Raw genomic sequence first — 14,707 nt, forward strand, 5'->3', positions numbered from 1 at the left:
CAGCCCAAAAAGCAGCAGAGCATCATCATTATTTTCTTAAAACATATTTTGGTTTAAATCGCCACACACACATAGCACCACACTACAAAAAAGAGAAAGGGCATTTAATTCCACAAGGAGAAATGTCGATGTACAGTAAGTGCACTTTCATTTTCAGTACACTCCATGTGAACAGCCATTATCTTGACCGGAATTGCAGAGATTGAGAGATGTGGATAGACTGATGCAGAAGAGAGATTGTGAGAGTGGAACAGTTGGAAACGGGTAATGAGCTTCAGGAGAGAGAGGGGAGAAAGGTGAATAAGCAAGAGGAGCGAGGGAGGCCTGGATGAGATGTATTGATTTTGGAAAGAGCCCAGGGACATTTCCCAATTCAACGATTCATACAGTTGGATCAAAGTGGAGCTGATTTGACAGCTGCCGAAATACGAAGTCCAGAAGTTTCCAAAATGCCTCTGTCTTCCCTGGTCTGGTTTTTCAGGACATCAAAACAATTCCTCTGCATGGTGGAGCGACAGTAATGCAGCAGTTTATCGCTGACGCAGTACAGCATTCATAAATAACATTTATAAGCAGCAGAGACGCGGCTGTAGCAGCACCTGCACACAGAGAGATGGTCCTTTCTGAGACACAATTACACCAAATCAGAAAAATGTCTTCAATACCACAAAAGGATGAATACAAATATGAATAAAAACTAGTTTTAAATGTTTAGCTCATCAATATATATATATATATATATCTATATCTATATATATATATATATATAGATATATAATATGCACTGAAAACAGGAAATCAAAGTCCAGCAAGTGGCGATGGCACCAAGCATGTGAAAAGTACAACAATCAACACACACAGTATGTAACAGACATCAATAAGCAGCAGAAAGAGCAAGACAACCTGCAACACCACAGTGTTTAATCTATCAGACAGGTTTGAATAAACTGCATTGTGCAAAATCGTTTTTTTTTTTTTCAAATATGGAAAGTAAATGTAGTGCTGTTGTGTTAAGATTTAGTCATTGACTGGATTTGTATATTTGCCTTCAGAATTGACATTTTAGTTTGTGACCACATAATCAGTCCAAGTCAAGCAGCATACAGTACTTGACAGATGTTAGCACATAAACCCATGTAACAACGGTGAACATGATAAACATTGGACACTGAGGGTTTGACAGACAATAAGCTGGATTTAGTAAATCCTCATATCTTACAGTGTCTCTTATAAGTTCTCCCTCGAGGGACAAGTCATTTATTTAACATGCGCTTCGTAATGAATCACTTACAAGTGTAGATTCTATCAGAAGGTTGTTTTTGTGACAGTAGTTGTGTTTAATAATTCTATTTTCATATTTACTTTAATGCAGTGGTTCCAAAACTGGGGGGCACCCCCTAGTGGCTCTGTGTTTTAAAAGGTGGTGCAGTGAGGACAGGGGCAAACAAATGACATTTGCCCCACTGCTGGTAAAGCATGGACAAGTTTGTGACAGAAATGATGGTAAAACAGAGGACGAAGATGAGGTTTTTTTTTAATTAATATTTAGATAATAATGGTTTTCAAGTTTATTCATAAATATAGAAAGCACCAAAGCAACCTTCACCAAGACAGCTCAGTTTCTAAATCCACATCGCCACCAAAATCTGATCATTTCTTCCTTGGGCCATAACGTGGAGAAGATTTTATTTAACATGTATACTCATTCATTTATTCCTTCACTCCTATAGAAACTCATAATTCATCTCTCTTTCTCGCACTCAAAAACAGACGCAGTGGGAAAATGTTTTATCTGCCCAAGGGGGGCCCTGCAGAAAAAAGTTTGAGAACCACTGCTTTAACAAGACTCTTATTAGTGGGACATCTTCTCTAAGCGAAAAAAGTAAACATTTAGATCACTGGTGAGCAAGTACTCTATTCCACTACCAACCATAATTTATGCCATCAAATGATACTCATTATTAATGTCTCCATACATGGTTTGTGTGTGCAGAAGTCCCCCAGGTTCTGAATTTCACGTGTTTCCCATAGGATGGGGGCATTTTGCATCAGAGTGCAGCTTTGAGAGCATCACTACACAGCCATCTCATCCCCTAAGCAGTCTGACAGACTCTCTGCATTCAGCACGTTTGAGAGTCGAGCAGCACTGTCGGCTCCAAGGCCCTCGCCCTGTCCCCAGCTGTCCCGATCATCGCTTTCGTCTGTGTTTGACTCGTACTCTGATCCAATTCCTGACTCCCTAAACCGAAGCAGCTCCAGAGCTCCAAGGACCTGCTCCCCCAGCAGTGAGATATCATCTGGGGCTCCATCACTGGGTGTCTCCCCCATGTCCTGGCCCTGCTCCTGGCTGTCTGGCCCTCGAGAGGAGAAGCGGAAACACTCAAAGCGAACTCCACTGCCGCTAAGCCCCAGATGGTTGGTGTCGTAGCCTATGGTGTCTGGAGAGCAAGGCCCAGGGAGGGCGGAGACCCAGGCACTGTCACTGATCTGGACCTGGGACTGAGCAGCGAAAGGGCCTGAAGAAGAGGAAGGGGTGAGGGATTCACGCGGAGGAGGCTTGGCACGGAACGTGATCTCTAGAAGACTGTCCTGCGAACCCACTGGAGACAAATCAAGAAAGAGAGTTGATGGAACATATGTAGGATGACATTAATATATAATATCTAACGTATTTATATACACACTCTCAGTGTCTCCCAACCCTGGTCCTCGGGGACCCACTGTCCTGCATGTTTTAGATGTTTCCCTGCTCCAACACACCAGCTCTGCAAAAGCCTGACAACAACCCACTCATTTGAATCAGGTGGAGCAGGGAAACATCTAAAACATGCAGGACAGTGGGTCCCCGAGGACCAGGGTTGGGAAATGTTGCTCTGAATTGACGATCGGTGTGAGTGTGAGAGCGAATGGTTGTCCGTCTCTGTACGTCTGCCCTGCAATGCACTAGCGACCTGTCAAGGGTGTTTCCCTTTGCCATGTCAGCTAGGATTAGCTCCTGCTCCCCCATAACCCTCATGTGGAGCATAAAGTTGTAGTAAAAGAATGGAACGTTGACGTCAGTGCTGAGAGGCCTGGAAAATGTATGCTTACTGTAAATGCAGAGGGAGGAGAATAGAGAGTAGCAGTGAATCCTCTGAGAAGGCTGCCACCAGATAATTAATTGTGTGTCACACAGGTGGATGAGAATGGGGGGGGGCATAATGAAAAGGACGGGGAAAAAGAAAGGCCATCAATAATTAAAGAGAGAAGAAGGGAGGGCCACACCGTGGTGTACGTTGCTGGTTCGTCTACCAGTCTGAGCCTTTCTGTGTGGAGTCTGTACGTTCACCCTGTGTGTGAATGTGTTTTCTCCAGGTTTTCCAAAAAACATGCAAAGGTTAATTGGACACTCTAGATTGAGTGTGGGTGTGTGTGAATGGTTGTCCGTCTCTGTATGTTGGCCCTGTGAAAAGGTGGCGACCCGTATGTCAGCTGGGATTGGCATCAGTCATGTGGAGGATAAAGAAAGAAAGAAAGAAAGAAAGAAAGAAAGAAAATAGACAGGCAACCAAACAAACTATAAATAAAAAAGCTGAGAAGTAAGTAAGTAAAGGCACATTGCCACTCACTAGACGTTAACTGGCCAGAGGCTTTGAGCTCCAGCTCCTGGATCTGTTTTACCAGCAGGGAAATGTGTTGCAGCAGGTCAGTGTTCTGCTGCAGCAGCCTCTGCACTCGGGCCTGGGCTTCGCTCCGTGCACGTGCCTCCACTGACAGCTGCTCCTGGAGCACGTGAACCTGAACAGACCCAAGCAGTTCAACATGTTTATTGAATGTTTATTGAACGGCAACGGTGCTGGTATGAGGACATTTAATTTATTATAATTAAAAAGATAAACTGGAATGAGTTTCACTGATGAGATGAATACAGAAACATACCTGTGCTGCAGCTGCTAGCGCCTGCTGTTCCTGCTGCTGCAGTTGTTTCTGCAGGAGCTGGACCTGATGCTCTGCAGAGCAGGGAGCATCTGCCGCTAACTGAACCGACACAGAGGATCCAAGGACGGGGGAACTCAGCAGCAGAGAGGGGTCATCTGACACCTACAGCAGATTTGGGAGCAAAGAGGGGCCTTACTACTCACAAATGCATGAACGAATGAATGTTTTTTGAATGAATTTGTATTATACTGTCTGAAAGGTCCTGGTAGCTGGAGTTATCACAAACACAGCTTTTGAACTTGATCACTACTGTATGTCAGTCCTGAAGAGTGCAGTGTCATTAAAATTGTGTCTACATTACACTTCTGAAATGAGTAAAAATATCTTTGGTTGATTTTCACTGGGAACAGTTATTCTGTTGTGACTGGCACAATATCCCTGACTTGATATATGCTAATATATGATTGGCACAAGCTGGGACTATTAGACGATATTAAAAAAACAAATAAGACCAAAAAAAATCTGTGATCTGCATTTCAAGGCTTCAATACACTGGAGTGTGTATGAAATTAAAACATTTTAACATTAACTACTGTATGAAAAAACACTCTGGCAAAGATACAGGCGAGTCAGCACCTCTATAAACCAAATTCAATAAACCACAAACAACAACCTTCATGAAGGAGAATTTACTGCAGGATTGTTAGATTAGACTGGACCATAATAAATTGCCAACTAAGTGCTTTTTCACCTTTTACAACAAAGTCTAGTGGTCGAAAACTAAAATAATCAAGTACAACCCTCCTCTTCTTCTTCTTCTTCTTCTTCTTCAGTTCAGTTCGCAACTTTGTTGTCCCTCAAGCTTACATTTCTTTACAGTTTGTGGTATAAAAACAATAAAAACACAATTAACAAGTGCATAGCCCAACCAAACCGGACTGAAAACGAGACTAAAAAGAGACAAATATCACCAAAAATTACTGTCAAATGATGTCAAAGGTCAGTATCAAATTTAACAAAGTGGATTCATCTATCTCACTGTAGAGATGTGTTGATTCAGCCGCTGTTCAATATCAACACATCTGCACAGGCTGCTGGTATTTACTTTTTGCCATTTGTGGAGATGCCACGAAAGACGTGGTTTAACTGAGATCAATATTGTCATTATTACTAACCTTGAAGGACACTCGACCCTCTCAGAAAGTACATGTGAGATCTGAACTGATGAAAGAATGATGTTTTATTGTGCAGAACTGCTTTAAGAAAGAGTCCATGTCATTTAACCATTATAGAATTGAATGTAATATTCATTCATTGAAAAGTAATTATCTCCTCACAGGAACGACGCCCCGTGTCCCTTCCGACAAATGACTGACAACCACTTGTTGTTTTTTACAGCAACTGGTTTCTGTTGCATAACTCGTTGGTTGTGTCCAGATTATCTTGGGTGGAAGATAATCAGATCTGTGCAGTCTGGAAAAATCTATTGGTTGCTTCATTTCAGAGTTGAAATAATTAGATGCTTCAAAGAGTTGAAAATGTTGCTGCAGCTCGTTTGATTATCACTTAAAGGGCACTCCACCTATTGAGCAATGCACTTACATTAAGCCGGGGGATTTAGAATAGGGAGGTTAAATAGGAATGGTTATAATCTGAGACACTCAGACACTGGCCTCCACTTTATTTATCCGTCATAGAATCACACTATTCATTGGTGGCTTCATGTCTGCAGTTTGTATTAAACCTCTGGTTTCTAATAGAGTCAGGAAAAAAAAGCATGGCTTTTGTTTTGGTTTTTTTAAATCAGCAACACAGAAACAATCAAGGACGATTATGTTACCTTCGCAGCATGACTGAGCTCCTCATCTTTCTTGCTCTTCTCAGGGTCTGATGAAGAGACGCACTCAATGCTCTCCTCTGTGGTGGCTTCAAGGTCAGTCTCCTGAGACAAGGCAAGTCTCTTCTTTGCTGTGGATCGAGCAGACAGACACAGTCATCTGTATGTGGGGATTTTTATTTCACTTGGTGTTTTACAGTTCTATCTGTCAGCAGCTGCAGCAGCAGTGGGCTTCAGACCACACAAACATCTTTGATCAATGGCTCGCACAATCCACCAAAACCAATCTGCAGCTGCAGCGCGAGAAGCGTCTCCGTTTGTGGATAATGATGACATCTTTCTCCTCGTTTGATTGTGCTCACTTTCTGCAGGAGCTCCATTTATTGTCGTGTGCACGAGTTGCGTGAGAGGTGTAGTAGAAAAGAAGAGCAAAGGGAGTTTGTGTGTGTGATAGAAGGAGAACGGTCAGGGGATATATGGAGCGGGGGGGGGACTGGATATATGGATGCAATTTTGTTGATTTGTGTGTAAGTGTGTGTAGGTAAGTATGAGTCACCTGGTGCCGCCTCACACTCCTCACCCTTCCCCTCCTCGTCCTCCTGGTCATCGTTTTTCTGCTGCAGGGTCAGCTGGTGACACACATCAAATGCCTGACCCACCGTCCGCACAATCCTCATGGCCTGTGACTGTGGAGGAGGACACAGAGACAAAGAGCGTCTGTGTGTGTGTGTGTGTGTTTGTGTTGGGGAGAGCAGGAGCAGCAGGAGCACGGAAAAAAAGAGGGGATGATGCAAAATGAAGGAACGCAGTCGGGGAGAAAATGAGGCAGCAGATAAGGTGGAAGGAACGTGTGCACAGGTATACAAGAAATGACAGAGGCAGGGACATGAATGCGAGGGGGAGGGGGGGGAGAGGGGATGAAGACAGAAGCAAAAGGACAGACAGAGACCATATTTAAGTCAGAAGATACGGTTGAGTGTGGGGCTTTACTTGTTTGTCCTTGTATATCTGCTCCGCTCACATTCTGCTGTCAGAGAGACGGATTGCTTTACTTCAGGGGCAAGTCATTTTGATGGTGGAGGAAGTGAGGATTAAGCTCCATGTTATTGCAGGAGGCTCGGTGGGTGCGTAACTTCAGGCCATCAATCAGGGGCAGTTTCATTTTGTAAGAAGTCAAAAAATATAGTGATGAGATGTCTCATACTGTCCATGTCCTGTTTTTCCGCCTGAAATTTAATTAATTTAAAGTACACTGCAAATGTATTAAGTTTATTTAAACTAAAATAAGCAAGAAGAATATTTCTTTAAAAAGCATTATCTTATTTCCTCAGTTCATTTGATGTCAATGTCATTTCAAGCCCAGTAACAAACTAAATCAAAATAGCTTTATCAATCATGTTCTTTCTCACTCTCAATAAAAGTGAGTATTTCTGTTTTAAATATGTAACGGCAACAGAAGCAGTATTGAAATACATTTACTGTGGAAAATGATTGCAGGGATTCAGTCAATATGTCAAGGTTAGTGAAGCTTTAAAGTATTCAATCAAGTGAAATAGCAAAAGAAATAGAGTCGTGAAATGTATTATTTTGCTCTGGCGATACAAAATGTAATCCTGTTTTAAACTGTCAAGAAGAAAAAAAAACCAACCCAACAGCCTTCCCAAGGCCAAACAGAAAATAGTCTGTTAGTGTACGCAGTCGACATCAAAACCCTGTTCTGCCGCAACAAGCCGTGATGAAAATAAATCAAATCTCATCGTATCAGCTCGTCCATCTCCTCCTACTCAGCACACATGCTTGGTCTGCAGCACCCAGATAAGTCTCCACAAACCCCCCGGGGAGGCACTGAGGCTCCACTGACTGTGTCAATGCCCATGTGAGGGGCGTTTTTGTTCAACACTAGTGAATGCATTTAAGTGCTTACTGAAAGAAAAGAAAAAAAAAAATCCTCTTCCCACCACAATGATTAGTATGCAGTTTCACTAAGTCACCATCTGTCTGGTATCCATAGTGAAGAGATGGGAGTAAACCTCGCCGATGCCGTCTTTGTCAGGGAGGAATATAATGTTCCTTCTTGATCTGCAGATACCTGTCAGGTTAATTACCACATGGGTCCGTGGGTCCAAACAGTGCCAGTAATAAATCACCATAAAAAGCTATGTTTCAAGGCAAAGAGCTGAAAACACAATCCAGCTACTGACGCTACCGTCCACATTTGTTTGTAGTCTATAAATCCTTTAAAGCTGGAGATATAATGACGTTTTTTTAGAGGCTCTGTGTCAGAAATGTACAATATTCATTCATAAAAATGACCATGATGTGTCATCAGAGATTGAAATATCAATTTATTTCTTTTTCTGCCCATATCGCCCACCCCAAGGTTGTTGGTGGATATTTAAAATATACATTGTTGCCTTGTTTTCTCCTCTCTTCACGTGTTTGACTGAATAAAAAGGATGTTACTGCGCCTGGCTGAGAAATTCTCTATCTATTCTAATCTACTATTAGATAATATTTCTCATTCATTGTTCAATGCTTTATCTTCTACCTGAGGGTTGCAGGGCTGGTGGAGCCAATGGCAGGTGACATAGGGCAGAAGGTGGGGTTACACCACAATCTAGACCTTGGGTTTCGTGAAAGGCGCTTTATAAATCTAAGTCATTATTATTTATTTATTATTAGAGCAGGGGTTTCAAACTCAAATGACCTTGGGGTCATCGAGGATCTAGTCTGGCCAGTAGGTGGAGTGGGTCAAGTGAAAATGACAGATAATTCCCAGAATTTTAAAGTGTTTGTGTTGACATGGAACAATATATACAGCAGTTCACGGTCCATCATAAATGTATTTATGAAGCAAAATTAATCAATTAGTAAAAAAAACTAAAAACTCTATTATATATTTATATTAAGTGGTGAGCCACATGAAATGGGCTGGAGGGCCACATGTTGCCTGCGGGCTGCCAGTTTGAGACCACCGCACCACTGTGTGCCCTGATTATTAAATTTTTTTTAATAAATTGTCTTAAATAACTGGTCCAAGATTAAAATATTTTTTGGATTTACGATTTATTTGCCTCGTAATTGTTTAATCTATGGGATTAAATAAAAGATCCAGGTTTGATTTGCAGATAAAATGAGGAAAGGGACATTATAATGAATGACTCTTGTTATTTTGCACTTGAATCAGTTTAACTTTCTTCATATAAAGAGATTATAAATTAATCATTTACATTAATCAATATTTTTCCACAAGCAGTCTTTTTTTAGGATTGACTTTTTAACATGGCCACTCTCGTAATTTAGTTGGTCAGCGTGATTACTCATTGCTCAGATTCTTCAGGAAATAAAAAACCTACCTTCCTCTTTGACTTGAACACGTTACAGCGGAAGACGTTGCTCGGTCCATCTCTGGCTATGTAACTGAAGATCTTCAGGTCTTGGGCGTCGTGCGAGACATAAAAGATCCTGTTGGAGCAAAACAACACAGGACATGAGCTCCATGAGGGGTTTTTTCGTTAGGGGAGAAAAGAAAAGCTGCCAGCTTCAGTCTCAGGTGTGTTCATACCTGTGGATGGGATCCTGCGTCACCAAAAACGTACTGTCGTCCCATGAACAGCCTTTTCTCTGAGACCACACAGAAACACATGGGCCGACAGTGATGAAGCATTTGTAAAAGAGGAGGAACAGTTGAGTCAAAGTGTAAAGTCAGATGAATTGACATCGTTTCTTTACAGACCTTCTTCTTTTTGCGTAAAATCACTTTGACGTAATCAGTGGACACGACAATGTTGACCTTCTTTTTCTTTATGTTCTTCAGCTTGAATTCATACTGTGGGGATAAAAGAGAGAATTCGTATTAACAGGGTAGTTCATGTTATAAACTAGACGATGCTATGTGGCATGACTTGCTCGCTCAGGTCCTTACACAAGTTAAGGAATATATTGGAAAAAAAAAAAAAAAAAAAAGGGAAAGAGCTCATGGAGACCAAGACGTTCTTTTTCCTCAGGGGAAATCTGCGAGTGAGTAAACACGGAGAAACTGTCAGTTTCTGTTGAAGCTTTCAAAGGCAAACTTGGTAGAGGGAGGCAGACATGTGTGGGACACTCTCATAACTCTCCATGATTAATGCTAAAGCCTGAACCCTCTGCCTCCACTGCAGACACAGACTCCAAACACCCGGGCCATGCAGGGATCTAAGACGGAGCGGGATTTATCTGAAATAACACGGGCCGACATCACATGATTTATTGATCAGATCAGATCTGCGAAATCACCATTGCCCTTCTCTCTGTGACCGACGGGGATATTTTCTGTCATCTCTTCCCTGCTTTGTGTGTAAATAACAACAGAGCTCCACTGGCTTTTATCTCCACGTGACTGTCACCGTCTTCTCGTGCTAACTGACATTTCAGAATAAAAGGCGATTTCACAGCTAACGAACGAGGAACAGTTTGTGTACGAGTCTGTGACCTTAAGCAGAAACGCTTCAGTGAGGACCTCCACTTAATATTCCTTCGCTCTAATCACGTTCATCTGTCTTATTGTTGTGTGGGCGTGTTTCCACAGAAGCATATGAGGTAGATGGATGCTCAGGTGAAGGACGCAGCTCTATTAATGTGTCTCTTTATGTGTTTGTAATGCAGCCCCATCTGAACTGAGACCAGAGCGCCATCCATCTCCACACGCTCTGCTGTCAGGAGTGAGAGCGAGTGGAACACAGGAACCATTCATACTGCATTTTCATGCACACCCGCCTCAGCGACTCAGACTAATACTGACCCCAATCACTGCCACTGCCACAGGTTGCGATCTCTAAGTTCTTTAAATTGAATTACATTTTTTAATATTTACCGTTTGTCTCCACCAGAAGCAGAAACTCTTAATTACTGAGCAAAACAGCTGGGCTCCTTTATCGGCTTGCTTTTATGTCATCGCCTCAATGTTTATTTTATTTATTTCATCATTTGTCTCTTAACACTTTCAATTTTCTTTAATATTTTATTATCTCCATCATTAATATTTTAATTTAGCTCTAAACCCTTAGAGAAAAACACTTTGCTACTGCAGATCAGAGCTACATGATACAGATATTTAGTTGTGGGCAAACATTCAAAAGGTGAAAGGAGCACAAAACAAATGTTATTGCTTTGCAAGGGTATAATTGTGTTAATTGAAAAGTGGTGCAATGTCTCTGCCGTCTACTCAAACCTGCGAGTAAGCACTCACATAAAAGATGGTAAATATCTGACAAATGAATTAAAAACAATCAATGAAACGCAGTTAAATTAAATCATTATCCTGCACTAGATACTCCAAGCATTGGGATTAAGTTCTTAACGTGGGCCTGACCTCCTCCTCACTGACAGAATAACTTGGACGTCAGATTAGTTTCAACAGCTGACAAACCGCTAAATCCTCTCCCGTCAGTGAGTGTGTAACGCGAGACAATCACGGTCTGAATGAAAGGAGGCGCCAGAGATCCTGGTTTGTCTAACGCAGGGGTCTGCAACCTTTACGGTGAAAAGAGCCATTTTTGTCCCCTCTCCACCCAAATTAAATTTATCTGGAGCCGCAAAACCCATTTGACCCATAAAAATACGCTAATATCGCATATACTTTATACAAAATAATGATAGTTTGTTGCATTAAGGACTACAAAAAGAAAACTGTCCATTGCTGATCAAAGCCAACCTTTTATAAAGTGGAGAAAAGAACTAATTTGAAATAAACCACAGAATTATGTAGACCTAGTCCTTCCACTGTTTGTGGAAAGTAATGAAATTAAAAGTCAAATAAATAAAGTAATATTTGGATTTTATGTAGTTCATGCTTGAGAAAACCTGCCTGGCATAAACAGTAAATAGTATGTATGCAAGTCAGGTTTTCAATATCACACTTGACGTAGACGATGGCTGTGACGCACAACATATTAACACACTTTTATTCATCACCTTGATCTCTAAATAAGAGGTGTTCACTGTGAAAGAAGAAAATGAAAAGAGAATAAATAGAAACTTTTCAAAGCTACAAGGAGCCACTGCAGAAGGACCGAAGAGCCCCAGAACCCCTGGTCTAACGGTATCACATACAATCCTGCATGCTGTGTCTCTCCTCGGCTGTAAAATACAACTTGCCTTATGAGTCCGTCTGTGATTTAAACCACACCTGACAGCACAATGAATCTGCCGAGTGTGTGGTTTCACCCACACTGGTGATTTATGTGAGAGGAGGATGTTGAGGTGAGTAAGTATCCAATGAGCAATTTACACATGGTGAGACAGAGACAAAGAGAGAGAGAGACAAAGAGGGGATTAACGTGCACCTGTTACATATTTAAGTGTCTTACTCTGATTCTCCTCATTGCGGCGACTATCTCCATTCGACTGCCGGGTCGACCCACCTCCAAACTGCCAATGTACTGCAAAGATGAAAAAGAGCTTCACACAATAACACTTTGTGATGTATTATCCTGGCACTTTGTTTAAAACTCGGCCGTTTCTTTATATTATTGTGGGCTGCATGCTCCCCTTGAACACTGCTGTTCACTGAGTGTCATTTTAATTCTCTCTGAAAGACAAAAAAAAGTCAAGTCATTCTGTACTTCTCTCAGTGTTGTCGAAAATGATAAATGGGAATCAACTTATGTCAGAATTTGTTAAGCTGCAGTTTCATACGGCTGTATGATATAGCCATCAGAATGGATCAGAATAAAAGATTTGCAAATGAGTTGATAACAATACTTTGAGATATTGAGATGAATGCCAGAAGGTGAGTGAAGGTTGAAGACACTGGTGAATTCACACTAAATTGACTGTGAGTGTGAGAGTGGGTGGATGTTGTCTCTATGTGGCCCTGTGATGGACTGGCGACCCGTCCAGGGTGTACCCCGCCTATCGCCCTATGTCAGCTGAGATTGGCACGGTGCCCCCGTGACCCTCATGTGGAGGATAAAGCAGTAGAAGATGGACGGATGGAGAAACGTCGGAGGGAAAAAGATTCTAAGCATTTGTGTGTGTGTGTGTGTGTGTGTGTCTAAAATACATAAACATACGCCAATATGAACCTCTGTTATATTGCAGTTGAACAAACATTATACTGCAATATAGTTATTTAATTATTGCCCAGCCCAATATGTGCCTCCAATGTAGATAAAGGGGCTGCATCCAATCAACAGCTGCTTTGCAGATGGTCAAGTTCATCAATTCATTATTCAGATTGACCATAAAATGTCAGTTAATAATGAAAAATTACACATTTAAGTTGGGTTTTGTTGTATCAGACAACGGCCACAACTTAATGAGAGTCTATACTGTATATTTACTCTGATAAATGACAGAGAAATGCAGCAAACCTTTTTTATAAGACACATTTGAGGGTGAATAAGATCATTTTCTGCCTTTTTAGTCGTGCAAAGTTGACAAAACTTGAACACCATCAGCATCACAGTAACTCATGTCACCACCACCACACTGTGATGAACGGTGCTCGATGCTCTGAAGCATTGTGACACAGAAACTACACAAGCTCCTACCTTCGCCTCAAAAGACACCCCATGACTGAACACCTCGTCGTTGTGCATGGGGATCCTCAAGTCGTGCACGTCGTCTACTAAATTGTACTTGGTCACACCTGGCATGGCTTTAATGATGTCTGATGTTCTCCCGGCTCTTGTTTTACGACTGCGCTAGAGAGACCTGCAGATAGTAGTAGTAGTAAAAACGTCCATCTCCTCCAGCGGCGCCGCCGCCGCCTTCTCCCCTCGCTCTGTCACCGCCGGAGAGACGCGTCACTCCGGAGGTCATCCGGGTTGATGCTCCCCGGTCGCGGTGAATTGTTTGGTTAGTGCGTCCAACTGGCTTGTTGATCGGTGATCGGTGTGAGCGCTCGCTGTGTGAACGCGGCGAGTGCAACGACGCAGAGAGAGGACGCGCTGACGCCGCCGCGGCCGCCCGCCGCCGCGGTTCCGATGACGCACGGATCTCCTTTTTTTCTTTTTTTTCTTTTTCTTTTTTTTTGAAGTCGAAGCGCAGAGGCATACATCTTTAAATTGATCTCTCTAATGCAGTGATTAATATTCACCATCACATGATCGTCCACTTATAAAACATTTACAGGGGCTTTGTTGAGCTAACAGATGGAAATATTTATATGTGCACACAGCAGCAGCAGCGCCACCTGGTGTTTACTAGTGAGACATCATCCTCAAACCTCTGTCTCCCTAAACCAGGGGTCAGCAACCTTTACTATTAAAATTATTATTGAACTTTGAACTTTGAAATAAAAAGTAAGACCACTTTGAAATAAATACATTTGTGCACGCTTGCATAATTATGTGGATCCCATTTGGGACCTTGTCAATATCACATTTGATGTAGACATATTTTAGTGGACGAAATATGAAACCACTTTAATTTATCATTTCAATGTCTAGAAAAAATGAAAATAAAATAAAAATAAACATAGCTCTCAAGCCACAGGTAGCAGACCCCTGCCCTACACCTACACCTATTTGTATCTCATATAATATTATAACAATATTTTATATTTTACCAACAAAACAAAACACAAAAAACACTTTATAGTGGCATGTAACTTGGGCTTACATTTACATTAATAGATTTAGACTATATAGCTATATAATAATAGTTTCTGGGTTTCAATACAGCATATACTCTCACAAATATGACGTTTTCTGTTGGTGATTAACATGCAAAAACGTATTTGTGCGTATATATGCGTGCCGTCTGAGAAGGCAGTCACATTCAGATGCAAAACACTGGAATATGAACGCGAACCGTCAAATCCGATTTGTAACGAATCATGTTTGTACAATGTGGAGTTCTGAATCATCACTATGATATATTTTTTTCTGAATACAATGTGGAACTGATTCTGTATTCTCTGTATTATTATTGACTTTTAATTTTGCATTAACACATCATATCATCTGC

At 41.6% G+C, this 14,707-nt stretch overlaps 1 protein-coding gene across 1 annotated transcript; it reads right to left on the minus strand.

Annotated features, from left to right (window-relative positions):
• Positions 1-806: 806 nt before the first annotated feature.
• Positions 807-13,712, minus strand: LOC131465579 (carboxyl-terminal PDZ ligand of neuronal nitric oxide synthase protein-like). The gene is made up of 10 exons (XM_058638782.1): positions 13,288-13,712; positions 12,103-12,174; positions 9,492-9,584; positions 9,321-9,379; positions 9,112-9,220; positions 6,312-6,441; positions 5,759-5,886; positions 3,919-4,080; positions 3,609-3,777; positions 807-2,600 (listed from the first exon to the last, which is right to left on the minus strand). Exons 1-10 carry the CDS (start codon positions 13,390-13,392, stop codon positions 2,074-2,076), a joined length of 1,554 nt encoding a protein of 517 aa, XP_058494765.1. The 5' UTR covers positions 13,393-13,712; the 3' UTR covers positions 807-2,073.
• Positions 13,713-14,707: the final 995 nt, after the last annotated feature.

Source organism: Solea solea, chromosome 1, assembly GCF_958295425.1.
Source record: "Solea solea chromosome 1, fSolSol10.1, whole genome shotgun sequence".
NCBI lineage: Eukaryota > Metazoa > Chordata > Actinopteri > Pleuronectiformes > Soleidae > Solea > Solea solea.

What these genes read in the sequence shown, in the direction of transcription:
- LOC131465579 (XM_058638782.1), bottom strand. Translation starts at nt 13,392, where the DNA reads ATGCCAGGTGTGACCAAGTACAATTTAGTAGACGACGTGCACGACTTG. An exon ending in GGGTGTCTTTTGAGGCGAAG is followed by an intron (nt 12,175 to 13,287) that starts GTAGGAGCTTGT and finishes TCATCTTTGCAG; the next exon opens with TACATTGGCAGTTTGGAGGT. An exon ending in CCGCAATGAGGAGAATCAGA is followed by an intron (nt 9,585 to 12,102) that starts GTAAGACACTTA and finishes TTATCCCCACAG; the next exon opens with TATGAATTCAAGCTGAAGAA.